Below are 14682 nucleotides of genomic sequence, written 5' to 3'. Positions count from 1 at the left end.
CCCAGGTGAGTTTTGATTTGTAGCAGATTGCCTTCCACTCGCTAGCCACTGCCCAAGCTAGGAATGGAATGAGTATGCCTCTGCTTGACACTCCCTCCCATAGCCGAGACTAGTAGAGTACTGGAAACTCTCCAGTTGTGGTCCTGAGAGGGTTGTGTCTCAGTTACCTCATCTGTAAAATGGGGATTGATTGTCAGCCTCATGTGGGACATGGATTGTGTCCAACCTGATTACCGTGTAACTACCTCAGCGCTTAATACAATGCCTGGTTACATAGTAAGTGCTTAACACATACCACAAGTAATAGTAACAGTGACCCAATATTGACTACTCTTGGCCAAGTGGAAACACTACCTGTCGATGACACTCTTCCATGGATTGGTCGTGTAGCTGCACCAGATGTCTCTGCAGGGAGCGGGAAGAGGTGGAGGGCAGGCCTAGTTTGGAAATACCAATATTTGGACAATAAAAGCACAATTAATTACTGTGCACCCCCCCACCCCCCCACCAAAGCAGAATGCTAGCCTGGTTAGGAACACCCTGGGCCCCTCCACCTCCACCCTGCACTCTGGATTTGGCTAGAAAGCAGGGGAATCTGACCGAACTCGCTGACTCAACTCGGCCCCAAACTTGCCCAGGCTCTTTGGTCTCATCTTGTTAGCAGCAGCAGTGATAATGCACCTGCCCCCGTGGGCCCAGGCCGAGGAAGTGGGCAGTGCCCATCCCACTCCCAGCCCCTGACCTGGGGATGCCTGTTCACCACTGTTCCCCTCCAACGTTTGCTCACTATTCCAGGAAAGGGAACTTTGGTGGATCTATGGCTCTGGACCTAATCACGTTTTTGGTTTATGAGGTTTCTGTTCATGAGACTTTGTTGCCCCTGTTCTAGGGGAGTGCCTGCCAGAGCTCTGTCATCAGTGGGGAAGGTTCCTGACCAAAGAAACCTACTGCAGGTCTGTGGTGCTCTAGAACAGCAACAACATTTTGTTGTGGTCACTTAGGCTTAATAACAATAATAATGGTATTTGTTAAGTGTTTATTAGGCACCAAACACTGTACCAAGTGCTGGCGTAGATGCAAGAATCAGATCTGACACAATTCCTGTCCCACATGGGGCTCACAGTCTAAGGGGACAGGGCGATTAGGTAGGGAGAGACTGTGACAAACCTGATTTTCTTGTAGCCAGCCCAGCGCTTAGAACAGTGCCTGGCACATAGTAAGCGCTTAACAAATGCCACAATTATTATTATTATTATTGTTATTAGGTATTGAACCTCCATTATACAGATGAGGAAACTGAGGCATGGAGAAGTGAAGTGACCTAGTCAAGATCACCCACCAGCCAGCATAGCCTAGTGGAAGGAGCATGGGCCTGGGAGTCAGAGGACATGGGTTCTAATCCTGCCTCCACCATGTACCTGCTGTGTGACCTTGGACAAGTCACCTCACTTCTTGGTGCCTCAGTTACCTGATTATCTTGTAACTACCCCAGCACTTAGAACATTGCCTGGCACATAGTAAGCGCTTAACAAATACCATAAAAAATTAACTTCTCTGTGCATCTGTTCCCTCATCTGCCAAATGGGGATTGAATACTTGTTCTCCCTCCTACTTAAGTCTGTGAGCCCCATGTGGGACCTGATTATCTAGTAGCTACCCCAGCATGTAGTACAGCGCTTGGCAGGCAGTGAGCATGTAATAATAATAATGATAGTGGTATGTGTTAAGTGCCAGAGCCAGGGTTAGAACCCAAGTCCTCCAGTTCCCAGACACATGTTCTTCATTTAGACTAGGCCCTGACACCCTAATGATCTTGCTTGCCCTTTCTATTATACCTTGCTCAGGAAAGGGGAAGTTAGGTTCCATGCAGATAGACCCAGGGCACTGACAAATCACTACGAACACACAGTGGTAAATGAGATGGCAGGCTTGCCTGGGGAAGGCTATGTTGGTAGCTACTACAAAAGCTACTAAGCTCCCAATAGGAAGATGAGACTAGGATGACTAAATCGCCTGCATAGCTGCCTCCTTTGTATTTTTTTTTTTGCATGAGAGCCAATCTGATTTTATCTAAAGCTGCCACCATGAGTTACTCAAGAAACACAGTTGAGAGACCCAGCTGGCACGTTCCACGTTTACAGCCCCCCACCTCCACCCACACATCGTTCCATCCCGAGCAAAGAAGAAAGACAAGGGAGGATGAGAGGAAGCAATCAGCTTTTCAATCCCACCGGGTTAGACTTTGAATCTCAGTCATTTCCTTCTGTGAGCTCCTTCCAATAGACACACCACCAGCTTCAAATATGGTGAGGCCGTATCTGCCAGTGCCGTGGGCAGAGAATGTCCCGCACACTTTGACCAAGTGTGCTTAGCTAGACGAGGTAATAGAGTGAATACCAGGGGTGACTAAACTGAGGCCCTCTACTTGTGGGGTGGCTTGCCCACACACTTCATTAACTATAATTTCTTGGCAGCCGGCTAGTGGGCCCGCTATTCCAACCTTTTTGGTGGCAGTACCCCTGTCCATGTGGGCAGAGCCTGGAGAGGAGTGTGGCATCAGGCTCCACCCCTAACTGCTGCCCTGGCTTTCTCTTGCCCCCCGCCCCCAACACCATCTCCCCCCACTCAAATACCTGCTCCTGGGGATGCCTGCTCACCATTCTGGGGAACCGCAGCTCGACCATATCCTGGTTTGGGTTTGCAGCTCTTCAGTTCATGAGGCTTGGCCACTGCTGCCTATAAGATGTTGGAGGGTTGGCTGGCAAACTAGAAAAAATGGAGCATGATCCTAATATGGGGGATTAGTTTAGTAGAGGGGAAAGGGACTGGATTTTCAGCTCCACCAACAGTCCACTGGGTCATCCATATCCGTGTTGGCTTTCTCCATTGGACAACAATTTACCCTCCCTGTTTGGCTTCAGGGCTGTGTTATGAGGGCTCTTTCATAAAAGAGACTGTTTTAGCCACATCCAACCAAGGGAGCCAACTGGAATGTGGGGGTTGAACTCGGGAGGGTGCTTTGATGAGGTGGGGTTTTGAGAGGGTATGGTGTCCAAAGGACTGAAGATCCTTCCTCCCCTGAACCCTCTGTGGGGTGTGTGTGTGTGGTGGTGGTGGGGCTGGGTGTGTGTGTGGGTGGGTGTGGGTGGGTGTGTGTGTGTGTGTGTGAGTGAGTGAGTGAGTGATGGGATGGGAGGCACGGGGAGGTGGTTAAAAATCCCTTGGCTAGCCCTGGGGCCTACTGAAAAGCTCCTGACCTACCTCAGGGCCGAGTGGAGGTTAGACGAGTCTTCAACTTGCCCTCAGTGTTACCACTCAGCTTTGGGGAAGGTTCAAGGGGAGAGGAGCTTTGTCCCCTAACTAGACAGGGGTGGGGTGGTGGGGGAAGGGAAAAAGGGAATAGGAGGAGGGAGAAAAAATAGGGGGAAGGAGAGGGCCTCAATGGCCTGGCCGCCTTCTGCCATTACCAACAACAGCAACAGAACAGGCGGAACAGGGTGGCTGCTGTCGCAGCAGAAGATGGTGGCCTTAGTCCTGCCAAACTGGGAGCCACACAGGGCCCCCTACCTCCTCTTGGAGCATGGGCCAGGCTTTTTGTGTGTGTCAGGGTCAGGGCACTGCTCACTCCCCTCCCCTCCCTCCACTCACACACGCATACACCCTGACTCCCAGGAAGTTGGCAGCTCTGCATCCAATAATTAACTCTTCGGCCGTGTCAGGCCCCACGGCTCTTGCCATTCTAACACGACCAGGCTGGTGAATTACCACAATCTCAGCATATGGGTTTCAATACAGAGACACTAGACTTTTCATCATTTATTTCAGCACTATGATTCAAGAGCCTAAAATGCAAATTCTTCCCTTTGTAGTTCTGAAAGTAGCACTGCAATCGTAAAACTTACAAAATGTTTAAAATACAAAATGTACATGAAATTACAATACATAGCTCTGTAAACATAATCTAAAACAGTTTCTTAACTTTTATAATCTTTTTTTTAAATATAAAGCGAATTTGTTGAACCATTTCCAAGCCTCAAGGAATGACATCCATTAGGAGTATCAAAAATAGAGCTTCAAAGTACTGACTCTGTCTCAGAATTAAATTGGTGATTTCTTGTCCTCTTTGGTTTACAAAGATGGCAGTTCTACTGTAAGAACAAAAGGTTTGACAGGAAAGGTCTGACTGCCCATTTTTTTATTATTTTTTTTCAGAAACTTATTTTTCCTGTATTTCATGGTCAAATGCTCTAGAGGTTTCAGTCTGATTTCCAATGCTCCCCAGAAAAATCAACAGATGGCCTATATTACTTTTCAGGCACCTGATAGAAAGGTTTAAAACATCCAAGTCGGTATGGAAAGTGGCCAAGGGTGGGGATGGGAAAATGAGTGAATGCCAACACATGCCAATAGTAACATGAATTTGCATAGCCCAGTGGAGTTTGTGTGCTTTTTACCATTAAGTTAAACAATATTAGAATAGTTTTTATCTACAATAACACAAAAGCCAACCCTCCCGCCCCCGAAAAATTTCAGACCCGTGTACTGAAGCTTTTACAAGGCAAATACAAAACTGCTTACATAGTATCCAAAGCTATATATTTGTTTTTTTGTTGTTGTTTTTAAATAGGAAAGCATTTCTAGTTCTACAGGCATCAAGGTATTTAAAGGCATCAGAAAATTTAGTGCATAGCAACTCTGAATTGGATAGGCTCCCATAGTCTAGATAAAGCGAGTATCACTTATCACTTCTAACAATACACTACAAGGATTTGCTAGGAGAAGGGAAGAGTACGGTTGGATCAGGTACCCAAGTAACAAGATTTACCTGGAGGTCAGAAGTTCGAATTCTCCTAGGCCACCACAACAGATGAGGGAGGTTAAATGTCTACAGGAACAGCCCTGGGCTTGGATACTTGGGCAGAAGGGGATGGGGAAGGGAGGGGCTAAGTAGGGGCTGAAGGGAGGATGTCCCGGGACTGTGGGAAGAAAGGAGTGGATTCTGTACTTAGGGGCTGGGCACACCACCGTTCCAGGATAATGGAAGGATGGGTTGAGCCCCCGGAGCCGGAAAAGGCAATGGATTTAGGACATCACTGTTTCAGGGAATGTAAGGGAGAAGGGAGCAGAATGGTGAGTTTTGGGGCTGGATACCCCACCATTACAGGGTTTGTGCTGGAGAAGGCACCCCATGAGGGAAGCACAGAGGGGATAGAGAGGGTTGGAGCTGGGTACCCACAGTTTCAGGGGATGTAATGGGGAAATGCTTGGGGACCCAAAAAGGGGAGGCAATGAGGCACATCAGTTTCAGAATATATAATGGAGAAGACCCCTCTAGACTGTAAGTTTGTTGGGGGCAGGGAATGTGCCTACCAACTCTCCTAAATGCTTAGTACAGTGCTCTGCACATAGTAAGTGCTCAATAAATATGATTGACTGGATTCCTAGCTGCGGGAGGGTGGGAAGGAGAAGGAACAAGAGGGGGATTGTTGGGGCTGGGTATGCCAACGTTTTAGGGAATGTACCGGAGAGATGGGTGGATGAGGTATTGGGGAGTACACTCTAAGAAGGTATGTACTGGAGAAAGGATTTGGGGCTTTGGCAGGGACACACACTGAGATACAGGGAGCGTCGATGCTAGGAACCAACTGTTCAGAGGCAAGTAATGGAGAAGTGGCTGGCTGTGTTGGTGCAGAGGAGACCAGCGATTCAGAATATGCAATGAAACGAGGGTTTGGACTCCCGGTGGGAGGTGCTTACAAGATGAGAGGTGGTTTCAGGCCAGGGTAGCAGCTGTTCTGGGGTACACAACGGACAAGCGGTTGGGTATATTGGGGCCTGGACATTTCATCATTATAGGGTACGTAATGTAGACGGAGCTTGGTCCCTCGGTACTAAAGTACCGAGTGTATTAGTGGGAGGAAGGGGTGTTTGGGATGATTATGAGGTTAAGAAGCAGTAAGGCCTAGTGGAAAGAGCACAGGTCTGGAGTCAGAGGACCTGGGTTCTAGTCTTGCCTCCACCACTTGTCAACTGTGTGATCTTGGGCAAATCACTTAACTTCTCTGTGCCTCAGTTACCTCATCTGTAAAATGGGGATTAAGCTGGGAGCCCCATGTGGGACAGGGACTGTGTCCAACCTGATTATCTTGTATCTACCCCAGTGTGTAGTACAGTGCCTGGCACATAAGTCAGTGCTTAACAAATACCATTTATTATGACAGTTCCAGGGTATGTAATGGGGAAGTGATTGGGGGTGTTGGGGCTGAGGACACCACCTTTTCAGCATATGTAATAGACAAGGGGTTTGAGACCACAGCAGTGGGTGTCGGGAGGAGATAAGGCACAGGTGGTATTGGTGCTGGCTACCAACTGTTTACAGGCAAGTAATAAGTGACTGGGCATATTGGTGCAGGGTATAGTAATGGAACACGGGAATGGATCCCCGAGGGGATGGTTATGAGGCAGAGGTAGTTTTGGGTCTGGGTAGGTAATGGAGAATAGGTGGATTGGGGCTGGGGCATCCCACTGTTGCAGATTACAAAATGGACATGGAGTTTGCACCCTCAGTGGGGATGGGGTAAAGAAGGATGATGCTGAGGTTCAGAAGGTGTTGGGGGAAGGTGGAGTGTTGGAGGTGGCGATGACCGTTCCAAGGTTGTAATGGAGATGCGACTGGGCACATTGGTACTCTTGAATTTCAGAGTGTGTAATGGACAAGGGGTTTGGATCCCTGGCAGAGGTGGTTTTGGGCCTGGGTAGCGACTGTTTCAGGGTACATAATGGAGGTGGACTTTGGGCTCTTGGCAGGGGTAGACCTGAGGTACTGAGGGAGTAGGAGGAGGAGGGAGTGTTGGGGTTGGATATGACCGTTCTGGGGTACATAATGGGGAAGTGGTTAGGTGCTCTGGGGCTAGGTCCTCCACTACTACAGAGTTCATAACAAACAAGGGGTTTGAGACCACAGCAGTGGGAGCAATAAGGCACGGGTGTTAGTGCTGGGAATAGATTGCTCAGAGGCAAGTAATGGAGAAGGGGCTGGGCGTTTGGGTGCAGGTCAGACCAGTGATTGATTCAGGATACGTAATGGAGAAAGGGATCGGACCCCTGGCAGGAGCAGTTAAGAGGCAAGGGTCATTTTGGATCTGGGTATGTAATGGTGAAGTGGTCAGGTGTATTCGGGCCTGGACAGGCCACTGTTACAAGGTATGTAATGGAGAGGGAGTTTGGTCCCTTGGTAAGGGAGAAACTGAGGCACCAAGGGCGGCAGTGGGCAGAGGAGGGAGTGTTGGGAAGGGTTATAACTGACCCGGGGTATGTAATGGGGAACTGGTTGGGTATGTTTGGGCTGGGTACCCCCATTATTACAAAATGGGCAATGGATCGCCTCTGGGCTATGGTTATGAGGCAGGTGGTGGTGGGGAGGTTGGGGCCTGGGCAACAGTGAGCAGTTTCAGATATATAACGGAGAAGTGATTGGGCATGTTGGCGCCCGGTTCCTCATTATTACAAGCTATTTAATGGAGATATGAGTATGTTCCCCTAGGAGTGGGGGCACTGAGGTACACAGAGTGTTGGAGATGGGTATGGCTGCTTTGGGGTATGTAATGGAGAAGTGGTTGGGTGTGTTGGGGCTGGGTCCTCCCTCTCTTTTACAGGCTATGTAAAAGGAAAAGGCTTTGGGCCCTCAGCAGGTGAGGCATTGAGGTACAGAGAGTGTTGGGGATCGTGCTGACTGTTCTAGGGTCCGTAACGCAGAAGAGTTTGAGCCCTGGAGTGGGGCACATGGATGGTGAGGGAGTGCTGGGGTTAGATTATTATAACGGAGAGGTTGGGTCCTGAGGTTTGCTGACCAGGGGATAGGGAGGTTGGAGGGGCTATGCCACTCGTTCAATTTTAGTAATGGACAAGGGATTGCAGAAAGAGTTGGGTGGGGGGAGTTTTGGGGTTGGGTGCACATCTCTCTATTTTAGGGTATGTAACAGAGATAGAGTTGAGTCCCCGGTAGCCAGAGGTGGATATAAATGGGAGTGCTTTGAAGGGCTGGGCAGTCCTCTGAGGCCCTTTGGAGACCTGAAGAGGCTGGCAGGCAGTCAGAGCAGGAGGAGGACAGATGGTCAGGGATGCCACTGTTCAGGACTGAGAGAAAGAGAAGAGGGAAAGACAAGGGAGCTGGGAGAAGTGGAGAGTTTGGAACCAAGTACTAGGTGGACTGGGCCTGTCAACTTGGTTTGGGTTTAAAAATCACTGCTACCCTTCAAGAGCTTCAGTGGGTTTCCCCCCTCGGCCTGGGGTGAACTTCAGGCCATGAGTTCTGCCCTTGCTGGGTTTGAGCAGCTCCATGTCCACTGTAGGTCAAACAGAAGGAATGGACTTCGGTTACCTTGCTGTGGGACCTGGGGCCAATCATTAAACTGCTCCGGGAATCAGGAAACCTGGGTTGCAGCCCCGGGTCACCCCCTCCTGCTAGCTGGCCACCACCGGCGAGGACCGCCCAAGAGCCTCACAATGTGTGGCACCTCTGCCTGTCCACTCGCTTGTTGCGCCCTGTGCCCCAGTGGGAACGTGACTGGCAAAGACGAAAGAGTGTGAATGGGGCTGTCAAAGTCACTAGCACTAGAATCAGTTCCTCTGTGTGGGTTCTTGGTCCTGATGTCTCAGAACCGAGACTCATCTGTTGTTCCTGATGGGAGACTCGATCAAAATCAACTTTTTCACCCTTATAACGTAGCTATTTTACAGGGCTGAATCCCTTCTTCATCCCCGGATCCCCGGCAAATATTTTCAAAAACAGGGGTTTTTGAAACAACTGACTGCTCTGAACCTTTCTATCCATGCAGGGGTTTAGATTAATTGGTTTAGACAGGTTTTTGGCTATCAATGTGTACCAAAGGAAGGGTAATTAAGGACGCATCACAGACAGACATTTACCCTGCAACTTTCAGGACTGCTCTAAGGGATAAAGAACATCATATTTTAAGGTGTTAATTGAAATAACTTATGTTGCTCCCCCTAGAATCCCTGAACCAAATTACCAAGGGAATTATGGTGTTACACACACTCATTTATGAAGTGAAAATTCAGACAGTTCGAGCCATTAAATTAGCAAACAGGCTTCATTTAAGGAGACAGTAATTCAGGGGAGAAGAGAGGCTTTCATCATCTTTAGCTGAAAGTACATTCCAAAGATTCACAATTCAACTGCAATATTAAAAAAAATTGGGCAATTTGTAGGACTATACTGAGCCCTATTTAGCAGATATCTACTTTATTTGCAGAGTTATAAAGCCTCCCTCTCCTCCAGCTCTAACAACTTTGGTGTCCATTACACTTGTATGTCCCATTTTTGATAGGATTCCTAAGGAGCCACACTAAGGTTTCTGGGTCTTCGACCTGACATCTAAATTTTTCTGTATCCGATAGGCAGGTTGTATTCGGTAAACCAAAGCTTACTGTGAAATATCTGTGGCCCCATTCGGCACTTTCAGGTCCACAGCTAGCTTTCTAATCAAGAAAGTCTGAGTTTGGGAGCACTACAGTATAAAGCAACGAATCCCATTTGTCTTTGGAGTGAAAGGGTGGGGGTGAGACAAACTATAACTCAAGATAAACTTATCTTTGCTATGAAAAGTCGCCATCACCATGGACCTACAAACTAAGTCAGAGTCCTTGTTTTCTGTCCAGAGTCCTGTAAAATACAATCAGCATTACTCCTGTTTTGTATTTCTTCCCTCCAGATAGCTGTGTGTTTATGAGTCTTCACCACCCAAATGGCCAATTTATTGACTTGATTCATTTATGGGGTTTTACATGATCAAAAAATGGTGGGCTTCTTAATCACCATGGGCTTCTGCGCTCTCTCCTCTTGGCAAAAGTGGCTAAAGTCCCTCAACGACACTGTGTGAATTTTCTTTCGTGTTTTTGGCCAAGTCTATACTAGACCCAATCACTGATTTCTCCCTAAAGTTTTCCTGAACTCACTCTGTTTTTCCACTAGTGATTAACAAGGTGGGTCGGGGGGCGGGGGGGAAGAGAGAGGGAAGGGAGGTTGGAACTAGCTGGGACTTGAAACAAAAGTGGGGAGATTTATTTTTTTTTTCAGTCCATGGAGTGGACACAATTCCCAGTTCTTAAAAAAAAAAAATCAATCCTCCAGCCTCTCCCCAAAGCATTAGACATGAGGCAAGGCCTTATTTTTCCAGGATACTGACATGCAGTATGTTGGGAGCCCGTCACACTAAAAACACATTTCAATCAATTGGTCCCATACTTTGAAGTGCTCTCACACTGGGTCATCTGGATCTGGAGTCGATGGTTTCTTTTGGCTCCTGGGAGACTGGGCCTGATTTGATGGACACTGACCTGTGGATAGAACTCGGCAGTCAAAAGTGGTAAAGAATTCATAAAACATCATTAGTAGCTCTCTGTGCAATCAGATGGGAAACATTTAAAATTGGCTGCATGGAAAAAGTTCAGGGTCTCTAAAGATTGGTGGATTGAAAATATTTCAAATATAAAAGGCAAAGCTCCAACTGTCCTCCCTGCAAACATGGCTTTGAAATGAATGGTACAACTCAAATGCCGGGTAACAAATCGGGCTCTAAGGGTAACATTGCTAGGAAAGCTATTTCAGTATGGAGCCTAGGTCACCGAATACAAGAAGAGCATCTATAAAGTTACAAAAAGATTCGATTTTGGAATGTCAATTCTATCCCAACTCTTTCATGGATGGAATGGTGTCTCTTCAACCTATCACAAAAAACATGTTACGTTTATAAAGAAGTGCAGATCTACATTTGGCTTTGCTTCCTACGAGCCTAAGAAAAAAACAAAACCCTGTCATTTTATACATTCTGGGCTTCTGTGGAGCTGGCTGCAGCTGACAAGTATCTCTGTCTCCGGAAGGTTTTACGATAAAAAGTCTCCTTTTAGACAAGAGTAAACCTGAAAGGTCCTTCCAATGACAAAAAGCAGAAAAGTCATCATTACCAACTATTCTACAGCTCTTCTAAAGAAAAGCAGCACGCTGGAGGGGTGGGTTAAATCCTTCTCAAAACTCAGTACTGATTGGGATTATAAGAGCAAAACTAACACATATCTTCAAATTCTTTTGAGCAGTCGCGATAGAAGAGTAGCCTATTTAAATGCTCCAAAGCAAAGCTCACGAGTTATCTTCAAACAGGTTAAAACATTCTGTGCTACTCCTGTCCATTTACAAAGTCAATGTTTCCATCATCTGAGGAACTGGGTTTACAAACACCATTGCTACCTCAAGAACAGATCCACCCAAATCAATGAGGCAGTAAAGACCCCCTTTTCCAGTTCATGAAGGCCACAGAGTTGGAAGCACAGTAAGTCTAAGAGGAGGAGACAGATGAGAAATACTCAGAGAGAAGTGCAATGTTAACGACACCTAATTGCAGGCAGGGGTAGCCAACTTCAGACTCCGTCCGACAGTCCAGAATCCAGAGAGCCGGGGCATTCGTGAGACGACTGGCTGGTCCCCGTTGCTCCTTGTGAAACAGAGATCTGGGACATGTCTCGGCCTATAATCTCATTCACTAGAAAAATAAAAACAAACAATGTTATGCAAGCTTAGTGATCTTGTATATAGGTGTGTACAAATATATGTGTGTATGTGTGTGTATATGCATATAGGTATGGCTATATGTATATACAGATTTATGATGTAGAGGTATAAAGCAATCAACTGTATTTATTGAGCATTTAATGTGTGCAGAACACTGTACTAACTGCTTGGGAGAGTAGAGTTGGTAGACATGTTCCCTGCCCACAACAAGCCTCTCTACGTTTGTACATCTATATATTTGCATTATTCAAGGCTGGATGATCCTCTATGAACATAAACCTTTTGGTGGGCTTGGGCCCAGGGTTTTGAGACGATAATTGGAAGATTCATGATAATTATAGTATTAAGCATTTACTCTGGGCCAAGTGCTGAGGCGCAAGTAGGAGGTAGATTTTAAGGGGAGGTGGGAGAGCTCCTTGTGCTGGGAAGGATGGGAGAGTCCTTCTTTCCCTTCTCTCCTTCTACAGCACAGCCCACCCCCTCCGCTCCTCTGCCGCTAACCTCCTCACTGTACCTCGTTCTTGCCTGTCCCACCGTCGACCCCCGGCCCATGTCCTCCTCCTGGCCTGGAATGCCCTCCCTCCACACATCCGCCAAGCTAGCTCTCTTCCTCCCTTCAAAGCCCTATTGAGAGCTCACCTCCTCCAGGAGGCCTTCCCAGACTGAGCCCCCCTTTTCCTCACCTCCTACCCATCCCCCCGTCCTACCTCCTTCCCCTCCCCACAGCACCTGTATTTACGTTTGTACAGATTTATTACTCTATTTTACTTGTACATATTTACTATTCTATTTATTCTGTTAAAGATGTGCACCTAGCTTTATTTCTGTTTATTCTAATGACTTGACACCTGTCCACATGTTTTGTTTTGTTGTCTGTCTCCCCCTTCTAGACTGTGAGCCCGTTGTTGGGTAGGGACAGTCTCTATATGTTGCCAACTTGTACTTCCCAAGTGCTTAGTACAGTGCTCTGCACACAGTAAGCGCTCAATAAATACAAGTGAATGAATTAATGAATGAATGAGAGTCGAAGAGGGAGCAGGAGAAGGGTAGGATTGGAGAAGAGAGTGGGAGATTCGAGGGAGAGCACCCCTGATGGCTTACACTTTGCTGATGAACTAGGTGGCAAGATCGATAGGGACAAGAGATGGGGGAGCAGAGGGACAGGGGGTTTGAGGAAGGAGTTAAAGAGACTTTCCCTAAGCCCTCATTTCTCCTATTTGCCTACACACTTTGATCTGTTCCCTTTAGGCACTTGATATTCAATCTATTCCCGGCCCCTCACACTTTTGTACATATCCATTTGCCCTACCTGTAATTTATTTAAATGTCTAGCTCTTCCTCCAGATGGTTAGCTCCTCGTGGGCATGGATTGTGTCTACCAACTCTGCTGTATTGTGCTCTCCCAAGTGACGAGCTCAGTGCTTGGCTCACAGTAAGCATTCAATAAATATCACTGACTGATTGGTTGACTAGAACTCAGAGCAGCTAGCTGTTGAGCAAGGTTTCTGGTTTGGAATGATTTGCCCATGCAGATAGAGCTTGGGGTAATTTTGGGAAGGGAAGGTCATTTCTACCCACCATGGCCCTCCTGTCCTCTGCCTATTCATTTCCTTCTCTTGCCCTTGCTGGCATATGTCCTTGATTCAGTCATCCTTTCCTGCTGTACGCCCACTCCCTGGAAGTTTCCTCACGAGTACAGTGCTCTGCACACAGTAAGCGCTCCATAAATACGATTGATTGATTGACTGAGTCTCCACCTCCATGTCCTCTTCTCTCTGCCTTCCTCCTCCTCTCTACCCTCCTACATCTATACTTCCACACTCTTCCCTCCATGGGGGTATAATGATAACTCTCCTCTCTCAGAATTAAAATAGACATCTGCCCTCCCAGAAAGATAGGGTTATGGACATGCATGATTACAGGATGCCTCTTTCCAAAATTACCTCAATTTGCCAGGTAAGAGAATTTGGTTAAAAAACAGTGGCAGGTGCTACAAACAATAAACATGACAGCACAGCAAAGAACAATCTTTGTGTGCTCACAGCATGGTTGGGGTATCATGGTCCCTACGCGCACAGGATCAGAAGGCTCAACCCCTATGCATGCCAGATCTGGAGCAGCGGAGGAGGAGGTGGCAAAGGAAGAGGGAGTAGGTGAGACAGCAGGCCCGGTATTTTGCTACTCTGGCACCCCTTCCCCATTTTACATAGAGAAGCAGCGTGGCTCAGTGGAAAGAGCACGGGCTTGGGAGTCAGAGGTCATGGGTTCTAATCCCAGCTCTGCCACTTATCACCTGTGTGGCTTTGGGCAAGTCACTTAACTACTCTGTGCCTCAGTTACCTCATCTGTAAAATGGGAATTAAGACTGTGAGCCCCACGTGGGGCAACCTGATCACCTTGTATCCCCCCAGCACTTGGAACAGTGCTTTGCACATAGTAAGTGCTTAACAAATACCATCATTATATTCTTCCTCTCCCTCCCCTCTAGACCATAAATTCGTTATGGGTAGAGAACGTGTCTACTAACTCTGGAAGCAATGGGGTCTAGTGGAAAGAGCATGGGCCTGGGAGTCAGAGGACCTGGGTTCTAATTCTAGTTCTGCCACCTACCTGCTGTGTGACCTTGGGCAAGCCACTTAGCATCTCTGTGCCTCAGTTCCCTCATCTGCAAAATACCTGTTCTCCCTCCTACTCTCTTGGGAGAGTACAATAGAATAATTGTGGTATTTGTTAAAGCGCTATGTGCCAAGTATTGTACTAAGAACTGAAGATAATCAGGTTTCACATGGGGCTCAGAATTAAGTAAATAATCAATCATATTTATTGAGTGCTTACTGTGTGCAGAGCACTGTCCTAAGCACTTGGGAGAGTACAATATAACAGTGGGTAGATACTTTTCTTGCCCACAAGGAGCTTAGACTAGAGGAGGAACTTACAGTCTAGAGCAGTTGATACTATAAAATCAACTGATTGTTTCTGAACGAAAGGGGGTAGCACCTGGAAAATTTTTGAGATACTTTGGGGACTTAAAGTTATTCCCATGTGCCACAGCAAGCCATTTGAGAGCCACTGGGCTAAGAGAAGACAAGCAACTC

General features: G+C 47.2%; 1 protein-coding gene and 1 non-coding gene across 4 annotated transcripts in view; both read right to left on the bottom strand.

Annotated features, from left to right (window-relative positions):
- Window positions 1-15: 15 nt before the first annotated feature.
- On the bottom strand, window positions 16-153 carry LOC119920230. The gene has a single exon (XR_005447988.1). It is a non-coding gene; the product is annotated as a small nucleolar RNA SNORA7 (small nucleolar RNA).
- A 5989-nt stretch (window positions 154-6142) lies between these two features.
- The window catches only part of NFATC3 (nuclear factor of activated T cells 3), a 196789-nt gene continuing 188249 nt past the window's right edge, over window positions 6143-14682 (bottom strand). For 2 of the 3 annotated variants that reach the window (XM_038771966.1, XM_038771970.1), the window contains one exon: window positions 6143-11558. In XM_038771966.1, the coding sequence (XP_038627894.1) occupies window positions 11437-11558 (122 nt within the window). In that variant the 3' untranslated portion in view covers window positions 6143-11436. The remainder of the gene's footprint in view (window positions 11559-14682) is intronic. The other variant, XM_038771969.1, reaches the window with a different exon arrangement.

This window comes from Tachyglossus aculeatus, chromosome X1, assembly GCF_015852505.1.
Source record: "Tachyglossus aculeatus isolate mTacAcu1 chromosome X1, mTacAcu1.pri, whole genome shotgun sequence".
Taxonomy (NCBI): Eukaryota; Metazoa; Chordata; class Mammalia; order Monotremata; family Tachyglossidae; genus Tachyglossus; species Tachyglossus aculeatus.
The sequence above is the reverse complement of the archived record's forward strand: the minus strand, read 5'-3'. Positions and strand labels throughout refer to the sequence as shown.